This window comes from Gobio gobio (assembly GCF_949357685.1).
Source record: "Gobio gobio genome assembly, chromosome: 7".
NCBI lineage: Eukaryota > Metazoa > Chordata > Actinopteri > Cypriniformes > Gobionidae > Gobio > Gobio gobio.
The window spans coordinates 53,964,728-53,977,060 of record NC_137103.1 but is presented as its reverse complement, the minus strand read 5'-3'; the positions used below and the strand labels follow the sequence as shown (position 1 = coordinate 53,977,060).

The 12,333-nt window shown below is 38.0% G+C and overlaps 1 protein-coding gene across 4 annotated transcripts in view; it reads left to right on the top strand.

The window, feature by feature from the left end:
* Nucleotides 1–12,333, top strand: part of LOC307129327 (SWI/SNF-related matrix-associated actin-dependent regulator of chromatin subfamily A-like protein 1) — a 33,554-nt gene that overhangs the window by 18,515 nt on the left and 2,706 nt on the right. For 3 of the 4 annotated variants that reach the window (XR_013816883.1, XM_079821652.1, XM_079821653.1), the window contains exons 9-15: nucleotides 720–785; nucleotides 1,922–2,062; nucleotides 4,414–4,632; nucleotides 5,572–5,642; nucleotides 6,781–6,883; nucleotides 8,866–9,048; nucleotides 10,909–11,009. Coding sequence is in view for 2 of the 4 variants with exons in the window: in XM_079821652.1 (XP_079677778.1) it covers nucleotides 720–785; nucleotides 1,922–2,062; nucleotides 4,414–4,632; nucleotides 5,572–5,642; nucleotides 6,781–6,883; nucleotides 8,866–9,048; nucleotides 10,909–11,009 (884 nt within the window). In the remaining 2 variants the exon portion in view is untranslated. The remainder of the gene's footprint in view (nucleotides 1–719; nucleotides 786–1,921; nucleotides 2,063–4,413; nucleotides 4,633–5,571; nucleotides 5,643–6,780; nucleotides 6,884–8,865; nucleotides 9,049–10,908; nucleotides 11,010–12,333) is intronic. The other variant, XR_013816882.1, reaches the window with a different exon arrangement.

Genomic DNA, 12,333 nt, shown 5'->3' with positions numbered 1-12,333 from the left:
ATACTGAAAATAAAAAAGTATCAAGGGTTCAACAAAAATATGAAGCAGCACAGAAATATTATATTAGAATGATTTCTGAAGGGTCATGTGACACTGAAGACTGGAGTAATGATGATAAATTCCGCTTTGATCACAGGAATAAATTACTTTTGACTATATATTCACATAGAATACAGTGCTTTTAAATTCGAATAATATTTCACAATATTACTGATTTTTTTAATGGATCTCCGCACATGACACGCGGTAAAAAAGATGTACATCGTTGCCACAAATTAAAGAATCGTTCCCACGACTTACTAATACATCAGTACGTTTTACTACTTAATTCCCTTGTTTTAAGTAAATGATGTGCACAATATAATAATTTGTTCCCTCATTTTACTAAATCGTGTGCACTATATAATTCGTTACCTTGTTTTAATTAAATCAAAACAACGGAACAAATTAATAAATCGTGGCCACTATATATATATATATATCTTTGTCCGCTTGTCATGTGCAGGGCTCAGTGATTTTTACTGTATTTTTGATCAAGTAAATGCAATCTTGGTGAGCATAAGAGTTTAAGAAATCGTAGCATTCACTTAGCATCCCAGAATCCTTATATCCTTGAAATATGAAAACTTTTGAAAGCTGTCTGAGCTCTTCCGAGGTGGATCCAGTAGCAGGATGTGATCTGAATTCTTCCTGTTTTCTGTTTGTTTGTTTTTGTGCAGGATGAGTCTCACTTCCTGAAGAACATGAAAACTGCTCGCTGTCGGGCGGCTCTTCCTCTGCTGAAGGTTTGCTGCTTCAGGCTTATTTTAGGCATCACTCATAGAGGTGAACTTTAAAACGCTGCGGTTTGGTTGATCCTGCCCTGTGCTATTAAAGTTTTAAGTCTGTCTAGAGTTCACAGACATTGGCTGTGTCTCAAAACCAAATGTGCTGCCTACCTAGAAAGCCTTGTTGAAATGTTGCCCAGAAAACCATAAAAGCCATACATGTTAGTATGTTAATTTTAATTTATAATTATCTATTTTAAAGGTCCTGTTCTTCGTGATCCCATTTTTCAAACTTTAGTTAGTGTGTAATGTTGCTGTTAGAGCATAAATAATACCTGTAAAATTATAAAGCTCATAGTTCAATGCCAAGCGAGATATTTTATTTAACAGAAGTTCCCTTTCAAAGCCTACAGCGAACGGCCGGTTTGGACTACATCCTGGTACTTCCTGCGTTAATGACGTCAGTAGAACAGTTTGTCGACTAACCTCCGCCCACAAGAATACGCGAAAAAGGGGGCGTGGTCTTGTTGCTCCCTCGTGGAGAAGAGGAAGTGTTGCGTTCGGTTCGGTTCGGTTGCGTTTGTCGCCATGTCGTTCAGATGCTGTTATTTTCATCCCGGAGTCAAATCACCTTAGTTTGGCCTTCAGGGGCTGTAGTTTGAACGCGTTCATCTCCCCGTTATGGTAAGAAGCGTGACCTTTCCGGGCAACATGTGCTAAGCTGCTGTCCAATCACAACACGGGAACCGCTGGCACAATCAGAACTCCTTACGTATTTCTGAAGGAGGGACTTCATAGAACAAGGAAATTCTCAGGCCGTTTTGAGGACAGTGAAAACAGCGGTATACAGATCAGTAAATTGTGTGAAAAATACTGTTTTTTTACACATGAAACACGAACACATTTTATATTGCACACTGTAAACACAATCAAAGCTTCAAAAAAACACGAAAAACGGGACCTTTAAAATAAAATAGAGGTTGTACAGAATTTCCTTCTTTTTTTTGTCCTTAGCTTAGCAGTTACTGATGTGTTTTATATGAGAGGACTGGATTTGACCTGTACGTATTGAAAGATTTCAGATGATGTGATTAGCTTGTTCTGGTTGTCTCTGATGCTGCTGATGAAACATCTGTGTGATGCTAATGGAACAGGCCGCTAAGAGAGTGATCCTCCTGTCGGGAACGCCTGCCATGTCCAGACCGGCTGAGCTCTACACACAGATCCTGGCTGTGAGGCCTGCCCTCTTTCCACGCTTCCATGACTTCGGCACACGTTACTGTGATGCCAAACAGGTGTGTCCATCTGTGTGTTCTTTTAGAGCTTCATGGTTCATACCTAGAAGTACAGAGTAGGGCTGCGTGATTAATCGAAATAAAACTGAAATGGTGATATGGCTTATCAAATCACAAAGGATGCAATTTAGGTGAAGCACGGCTCTGTGTACTTACACATGAGCAGCTCATTATCCGCCGGTTTCAAATGCTGCTCCACACAAACTGAGTTTGAGTCGCTGTAACATTTGTGAACACATGGGGCAACCATCTTCCCATACTTTTAATGAGGAGCGCTTAAAGGGATAGTTCACCCAAAAATGAAAATTAGCCCATGATTTACTCACCCTCAAGTCATCCTAGGTGTATATGACATTCTTCTTTCAGACGAACACAATCTGAGTTATATTACAAAAATCCTGGCTAATCCAAGTTTTATAATGGCAGTGAATTGTTGTTTTGTTTTTGAAGTCCATAAAAGTGCATCTATCCATCATATAACTGCTCCACATGGCTCCGGGGGGTTAATAAAGGCTTTCTGAAGCGATGCGTTTGTGTAAGAAAAATATTCATATTTAAAACTTTATAGAGTAAAATAACTAGCTTACGGCGGTCAGCGGTACGTAAGTCGATTTACGGTGTAAGAGTAACCCACGTTTGTGTATTGACAAACACAGACGATAGAGCAAAACAAAACACCAGTCATGAATTAGAGTCTAAAAGGAGAATTTTTCAAGAGAAATGGCGGAGGATTTGGATATAAGAGAAGAGGTGTCTTGAGTTTGTTGCCCAGCACTATCCACGAGACACGTCAAAGCTTGAGGTGCTCCTGTAAATCACGTCAGGGGTTACCCTTTCACTGCAAGTCAACTTGTGTACCGCTGACTGCCGGAAGCTAGTTATTTTAGTCTATAAAGTTTTAAATATGGATATTTTTCTTACATAAACGAGCCACTTTGATTCAGAAGGCCTTTATTAACCCCCCGGAGCCGTGTGGTGCAGTTATATGATGGATAGATGCACTTTTATAATGGATGGATGCACTTTTATGATGGATAGATGCACTTTTATGATGGATAGATGCACTTTTATGATGGATGGAAGCACTTTTATGATGGATAGATGCACTTATGATGGATAAATGCACTTTTATGATGGATGGACGCACTTTTATGATGGATAGACACTTTTATGATGATAGGTGCACTTTTTTGATGGATAGATGCACTTTTATGGACTTCAAAAATGACCCAACAAGTCACTGCCATTATAAATGTTGGAACAGCCAGGACATTTTTTAAATAACTCTATTATATTTTAATATAATTTTATTCGTCTGAAAGAAGAATGTCATACACACCTAGGATGACTTGAGGATGAGTAAATCGTGGGATCATTTTAATTTTTGGGTGAACTAATTCTTTCATTTTTTATGTCACCTGATGGAGTTTTGGTTCCTTGCCACTGTCGCCTTTGGCTTGCTCAGTTGGGGACACTAAATATTCAACTATATTACTGATCAGCTCATTTCAATTATCATAAAGTCATAATTAAGCGATAAAATGTTGAAAATATGATTTTAAATGTCCTCATTATTAGATAAAAAGTCAAAAATATGACATGCTAAGTCATTGTGAGATGAAGAGTTGAAATTAGGACTTTAAAAATTCGGAGATTTTGGATTTAAATTGGATCTAAATTATGGTTAAAAGTTCTAATTATGAGATAAAAAAGCTGGAATTGGATTATTAAAAAGTCTGAATTATGACCAAAACACACACTAAGACATTTAAGAGATGAAATCATTCTTTTTTTCTCTCTCTTTTTTTGATTCACAATTATAATAATAATATTTATATTATTTTGTGCAATATATTTTTTACATGCGTTTTTACATTTTGAAATCAGTTAAATCAGAAATTAATCAATCAAAACTTACTTTAGCTTTTAATCTAAAACAAAACTCATTTCCTATCATCAGTGTAAAGCTGCTCTGAAGCATCTGTGTGTGAAAAGAGCGCTAGAGAAATAAAGCTGACTTGACTTGACTTGAACTAACCCTTTAACACGGATGAACGAGGCTGTGAAGGATTGTCAACAGTCTTTACAATGGCATGCACTGTATAAAGGTCCGAAATCACGTAATTTTCACAACTCCCTTTCAAATTATGGAGTTTTTGTCTACTGAAAGTTTTTTTGGGAACGTTTTGTCAGCCAAGCAATCGTTATGTTGGTCAATCCATTGGACGCGCTGTAATTCGATCCCTCACAGCCTCATTTTCACTCCTGTCATATCTTAAAAATGGCACTGCCCTGCTTAAGTTCTATTGGGAAAAAGCAATCAGAAGTGTGAAAACTTTGTCTGACTGCAGCTCCAGTGGGGTTGGGATTACTCCGGCTCGTCTCATCTGAGCGAACTGAAGCTGCTGCTGGAGGAGTCCCTGATGCTCAGACGGCTCAAATCAGAGGTGCTGTCGCAGCTTCCTGCCAAACAGCGCAAGGTGGTCACAGTGACCACAGACGGCATCAACTCACGCACCAAAGCTGCCCTCAACGCCGCTGCCAAACAGCTCGCCAAAGGATGCCACAACGTGAGCGTAAACTACAATAAATCTGTGGAAATAAGTCATATTTCAGCATTCGGTCAATATTAAAGGGTTAGTTCACCCAAAAATGAAAATTCTGTCATTAATTACTTACCCTCATGTCGTTTGACACCCGTCAGACCTCCGTTCATCTTCGGAACACAAATGAAGATATTTTAGTTGAAATCTGATGCCTCTGAAAGGCCTCCATTGGCACAATGGCACGGTTCACTCTCAAGACCCGTTAAGACGTCATTACAAAGTCCATCTCACTACAGTGGTTCTACAATAACTTTATGAATCGGCGACAATAGTTTTTGTGCGCAAAAAAAGCCTAAATAACGACTTACATAGTGATGACGATTTCAAAACAAAGCATCATGAAGCTTCGAAGCGTTATGAATCAGTGATCCGAATGATGATTCGGATCGCGTGTCAAACTGCTGAAATTTGGCGATTCAAACCGCTGAATCGACTCACTGATTCATAACGCTTCAAAGCTTCATGATGCCGTGTTTTGAAATCGTCATCACTATGTAAGTCGTTATTTAGGGTTTTTTTGCGCACAAAAACTATTCTCGCCGATTCATAAAGTTATTGTAGAACCACTGTAGTGAGATGGACTTTGTAACGACGTCTTTAGTGCCTTTTAAGGGTCTTGAGAGTGAACCGTGCATTGTGCCAATGGAGGCCTTTCAGAGCCATCAGATTTCAACTAAAATATCTTAATTTGTGTTCCGAAGATGAACGGAGGTCTGACGGGTGTCGAACGACATGAGGGTAAGTAATTAATGACAGAATTTTCATTTTTGGGTGAACTAACCCTTTAAATTCTTTGTTTCTGTTCCACAGAAAATAATAACAGCGTATGGGTTGAGAGTGAATAGTGACATGATTTGTGTTACTGTACCAGACTCTGATGATCTTTTCTGTGTTCATGTGCAGAAGTCCCAAGAAAAGGACGCGCTCCTGGTTTTCTTCAACCACACAGCAGAGGCCAAGATCAGAGCCATCATGTACGTTTGACTATTATGAGCTCAAAGAAACTTCAAACAGGTCCTTCAAAATGTTATGAAGATACATGCATTATTATTATTCTTAAAAGATTAATGTACATTCAAATAGTTAGATGCATAAAATGAAGCCATTGCAAAATACACATTCTCTATTAATGCATGAAAGGGGTGGTTGATCAGCTTTTTTCAAGGCTTGATTGTGTTTATGGGGTGCAGTCTAACATGTGTTCATGCTTCGGATGTTTCTGCTCAAACAGCTACATTTACACACTAAATAAAGTTAAAAAAGTCAAATCATTATCAACCACCCCTTTAAAGGTGCACTATGTAAAATATTTTCAGTAAAATATCCAAAAACCACTAGGCCAGTGTTGTATATTTTGTTCAGTTGAGAACTTACAATATCCCAAATGTTTCCAACTATTTGTAAATCGTGAGAAATTGGGGGTGTCGCCTGTCGATGACATCATATCTGCGTTCCCCTGAACTATGTAACTTTTCCGTCCTCTAGAGGTCGCCTATTCAAAACAAAGGCGTAGTTTGATGACGCCACGTTTGAGCGCAGAATCTTGGGACATGTGGTCTTCACCTCACAGCCGGTGGGAAAGAATCGGGACAGGACTCGGGCAGAAATCATGTTGATGGATGACAGATACGCAGATATGATGTCATCGACAGGCCACGCCCTCACACGTTCCGGTTCCTCGGTTAAAATAGCAATTTTTCACGATTTACAAATAGTCGGAGACATTCGGGATATTGTAAGTACTCAACTGAACAAAATATATAACACTGGCCTAGTGGTGTTTGGATATTTTAGTGAAAAAGTTTACATAGTGCATTGCTTGGTCATTGGTTGACCTAAATTGGTATTATCTAATTGTGTACCTAAATTTAACAGCTGATTGGTTGATTATAATCCATTACATCCCTTTCTATCAAAGTTATCTGACATTTTCAAGATGAATTTGTTCTGACACAGTTTAACTTGTCATATTTTAGTACCATTTTCTGAACTGTAGCGAATAAACTGTGATAATGTGAGAAAATGATGAAGGTGTCTGAATAAATTCTGGTTTGACTGTGTAGATTATATATCAAAGATACTAAAATAACAGTGGTTTAATCCATTCCCCAGGGAATACATCTCAGACACACTGGAGTGCGGACGAGAGAAGTTTCTGGTGTTTGCTCATCACAAGCTGGTGCTGGATAGTATAACCAAAGACCTTGGTGAGAAGGTCTGTCCAAAGAAATTTTTTCCTCCACAATTCTTTGAATTAATTCAATTTTGGTCAAATGTGATTTAATGGAGCTGACAGTATAAGACTGAGCTGCACGCACTGTACACAATGGCCCTTTCACTTATTGCCAATATTATTGTTTTTTTTTTAATCTATTGGTCTATATTGGATATTGATCATCCAGTGATGAATATTTAACCTTGAACTTTCATTTGACATTTCATAAAACTTCTGTCATAACTTAAAGGGGTGGTAAAACACATTGTTTTGAAGGCTTGATTGTGTTTGTGGTGTGCATTGTAACATGTGTTCATGCTTCGTTTTAAAAAAAAAATCATTATTTTTCATATATTTGACCTTTATTCTACACTGCTCTGTCCCTCCTTGTAAAACGGTCTGATGCTTTCCGGGTTGTATGAAGCCAGTCCCTCAAAAATACGTGATGGGCTCAGATTGGTTAGCTGGCCCAGTGTGTTGTGATTCGCTAACCGCTTAGTGCACTTTTGTCGGAAACGTCACGCCCCTTACCTTACCGGTAGACTGTGCTTTGGCAGTAACATTATTAGAAACAACGGCGTCAATAAAACCATACCAATCTGAGCCCGAATCAGACCCAGAACATTTTAGTGAAGATGATCGAGCAGAAGCTGTTCAGTCCTCAAGAGTAAAGACTGCGGATCTATAGTGATCGCTACTGAATGGCACTTTTACTTTTGTATTTTTAGAAAGATTATAGCCAAATATCTGTCGCAAGAACTAACCCAAAACGAACACTAAGCACTGGCTTTACTAGTAAGTTAGCCAAATCACACACAGAACCATGTTTAGCATGCCTGTAGATAAACAATACATAAAAGCTCTAATCAAAGAATCATTTACACTAATGCCAAGTTCGCTGTTGAGATTTTAACGTTAGTGTTTGTAACGTTAGGTGTTCGTCGGATAACGTTAAGTATGAATGAGCATTTAACAGACTGGTTTGCAGAACAGTGTTGTCATCTGTTTACTTCCTTGCTACAACCTATTACAACCTATCTACACACATCGATGAAATATAAATCAGACTTACAGGTTGTGGCCCGTAAACAGCTTCTGTTTGTAAATCCAGCTTTCAGGACAAGCCGTTGTGCATATCCTGAACTGAACTGAATTGAACTCGCGAAAATGGTGGAAGTTTTCCTCTGTGAAATGTGCAGCGCGCGCGTCGTGCATCCACGCACTGGCAGTGTTTGTCTCACGCAGCTGACATTGTTCAAATCCGGCATTGAACTCGCAAAGTTTGTGGAAGTTTTCCTCCGTGAGATGTGCTGCGGGAGCCCCGCGCGCGCAGGATTATTGGATTAGCCTGGACTTTTGTAATATAACTCTGATTTTATTCGTCTGAAAGAAGAATGTCATATACACCTAGGATGACTTGAGGGTGAGGAAATCATGGGCTAATTTTCATTTTTGGGTGAACTATCCCTTTAAATAGATTTTACACACTTAAAGTAATATCGTATCGCATATCGCAATATTTAACAAGGATATCGCATATTACCTTTTTTCTCAATATCGCACAGCCCTACCAAACACAATGTTCTCTCTCATATTCCTGATTTCTAACACACACTCACAGCGTTCGGCTGGTCTTACGACTGTCAGAGCAGAAATGAAAGCTGATGTTCTCTCCGTGCTTTTCCATCGTCTCCGGGCACATTCACATGTAAATTTCTTGGGCTTATTTCATCCATTAGATTGAAATATCTGAAAAATCTGCCCATAGACCCTCCCCTCGAAGAAATCAGGACTGATGTGGTTGAAAGTGGACAAAAGAGATGGATTTAACACCAGGTGTAAACGGGAATGTGTCTCCCTCTTCCACTTGTGATCGATCGACCAAATCTTAATACCAGGTGTCAGCCTGGTCTCTGTGTAATAGTTGTGTTGGATATATATGAGCACTAGTACCGTTTTGACATTGTTGTATTTGTGTGCAGGGAATCAGTTACATTCGAATAGACGGATCGACACCGTCAGCGGAGCGACAGCAGCTGTGTGACAGATTCCAGTCCTCACAGAAGAGCTGCGTTGCTGTTCTGTCCATCACGGCCGCCAACATGGGACTCACACTGCACTCGGCCGACCTCGTGGTCTTCGCTGAGCTCTTCTGGAACCCTGGAGTAAGACTCAAACACATTTACAGGGTTCCCACACTCATCAGGGAAACTTAAAACTGTGGCTTCAGGCCCGTAAAAATCATGCGGAGATCTAAAATATATAATTGGCTGGAAATTGCTGTTTGTGAATGCAATTTTGAAAAATAATTATTCAGTAACTACGACTTCAAGTCATGGAGATTAATTGGCCATGAGGTGTGGGAGTCCTGAATTTAGTTAATACACAAGACCTTTGATTCAAGCTTAAAGGGTTAGTTCACCCAAAAATTAAAATTCTGTCATTAATTACTTACCCTCATGTCGTTCGACACCCGTAAGACCTCCGTTCATCTTCAGAACACAAATGAAGATATTTTAGTTGAAATCTGATGGCTCTGAAAGGCCTCCATTGGCACAATGCACTTTACACTCTCAAGACCCTTAAAAGCTACTAAAGACGTCGTTACAAAGTCCATCTCACTACAGTGGTTCTAAAATAACTTTATGAATCGGTGAGAATAGTTTTTGTGCGCAAAAAAACCCTAAATAACGACTTACATAGTGATGACGATTTCAAAACACGGCCTCATGAAGCTTCAAAGCGTTATGAATCAGTGAGTCGATTCATGATTCGGATCGCGTGTCAAACCGCCAAACTGCTGAAATTTGGCGATTCAAACCGCTGATTCGACTCACTGATTCATAACGCTTCAAAGCTTCATGAGGCCGTGTTTTGAAATCGTCATCACTATGTAAGTCGTTATTTAGGGTTTTTTTGCGCACAAAAACTATTCTCGCCGATTCATAAAGTTATTTTAGAGCCACTGTAGTGAGATGGACTTTGTAACGACGTCTTTAGTACCTTTTAAGGGTCTTGAGAGTGAACCGTGCATTGAGCCAATGGAGTATCCATTCATTTTCACTAAAATATCTTCATTTGTGTTCTGAAGATGAACGGAGGTCTGACGGGTGTCGAACGACATGAGGGTAAGTAATTAATGACAGAATTTTCTTTTTTGGGTGAACTAACCCTTTAAATGTTAGACTTTATCCATCTTAATTTAGTTAGTTTTTAGATTAATTTTGGTTTTAATGTACTTGCTATTATTATTTTAATTTGCTAAAAATCGTTTTGGTAAAATTTTAGTTTAGGGTCCGATTCTCTCTATTAACTAGTTGCTTATTATCGTGCATATTACTAGGATATTGTCTGTTTATTAGTAATTATAAAGCTTATATTAATGCATGGCCATATTCTACATCCCTTAATTCTACCCAATACCTAAACTAAACTACATAACTAACTATTAATAAGCAGCAATTAGGAGTTTATTGAGGAAAAAGTCATAGTTAATAGTGAGAATTGGACTCTAATCTAAAGTGTGGCCATATTTTTATATCAAGAATTTAGTTGTTAGGATATAATTTATGGAAGTAAAATAATGCCAAATGTTTTTGAATCAAAAAAGATTGTTGAATTGCATTAACCATGCTTGCATTTGGTTATATGCTTGGTTGTATATTTAAGATTTTTGTAAAATAGTAAAATAACAATGCATTAAAATGCAAGCATGGTTAATGCAATTCAACAATTTTTTTTTGTCATGATTTTACTTTCATAATAATAGCCCTGATTCTCGATGACCTGATCTGACTTCCTGTCGCATTATATCTCTACCTGTAGAAAAGGTTAGACTGCCAGTCTCAGATAAAAGGCTCGTCTCGAGTTGAAAAGCATTTCCCATGAATCAGCAGAGTAATTTAGTCTAGAACATGCCCTCATCTGGGTTCAGAAAGCCAGCTGAAAGGAAAAATGACTTAATAAATATAATTGATATTGAGAGCGCTGCCAGAACACTTGTGACACGCGTGTGTTTCATTCAGGTCCTGATTCAAGCAGAGGACCGGGTGCACAGGATCGGACAGACCAGTAATGTGGACATTCATTACCTGGTTGCTAAAGGCACTGCGGATGATTACCTTTGGTGAGGGCAATCTGCAGATCCTTTATTCCCGTTTCCCCCTGCAGTCACAAAAAAACCTGCAAATATCAGGACATTTAATAAAAGAAATTCTTCAGAACTGGAACAGTTGGTGGGAGAGAATAATTTAATTTTTGGTTTTGTTGGTGTCGATGCAAGTTTATGGGAAATTAAAAAAAAAAAGTTTGCTTCATAATTTTTGCAATAATAATAATATGTGATATATATTTTGCATATAGTTTATATATTTCGTTTTTAGCATATGATTAATTAAAAATGTCAAAATATGAGGAAAATGTTATATATATAAAATACGAGGGAAGAACAAAACACTAAACTTGGTTAAAAAATTATAAACGTGGTTAATTTGGCAAAAGCAAACTACAGCTACAGGTTTTATTTAACCAGAGGTGTCAAAAGTATTCACATTCATTACTCAGGAAGAAGAATAGATGCTAGGGTTTAAAAGATGTCTGTAGAAGTTAAAGTATCAACTCAAGCTTTTTACTCAAGTATAAGTGTAAAAGTACTGGTTTCAAAAGCATAAAAGTGAAAGTAATGTAAGGAAAAAAAATGCCATTAAGGACAAAAGCTTAGGGTACGCCACAGGAGCCTGTAGTGCACTACCCCACCTCCTCAAAACAAATTTGAGGAGGCCATAATGACTATAATGTTATATTAAAATGTTAATGTTAAAAAATGTGGGATGCACTAGGCCACCTGTTTCAGCCGCATATCTGCAAATACATTACAATGCAAATAAATTAAAGAACCATTAATGTATACTACTGAGCATTAACATGTGTTTCATGGAGCGGAAGATATGATGATAGTACCCTATAAGTCTTGTAATGGTGAAAAAAGTCAAACTTCAGAGGCATGTTATCAAAAACCTTTATTGAAATGTAAATGTACATCCAAGCTTAGCTGCAGGAATCTGTAACGGACAAGAAAATTGGTGAACCCACTCGGAGTGGTATATGTTTATACTTCTCATCCAATCACAATCAAATTCATTCTTCCCGGATGGCGAGATTTATCTGGATGTTTTTTTTTTTTGAACGATGACAAGCCAAAATGAAATAGGAGTAACAAGGCTAAGATGCAAGGAGTAGAAAGTACAGATAATTGTGTGAAAATCTAAGGAGTAGAAGTAAAAACTCTGAAAAAGAAGTGACACCTCTGTATTTAACTATGTAAAAAAAAAATGCAAACATTGACTACAACATAATCCGTTATTAATATTTAATTAGTTCTCTTGTTTTCATCATTTCTGACAGCCTGGACAAATCAGCACAATTTGTCATGTTTCATTGCGTTATTAACA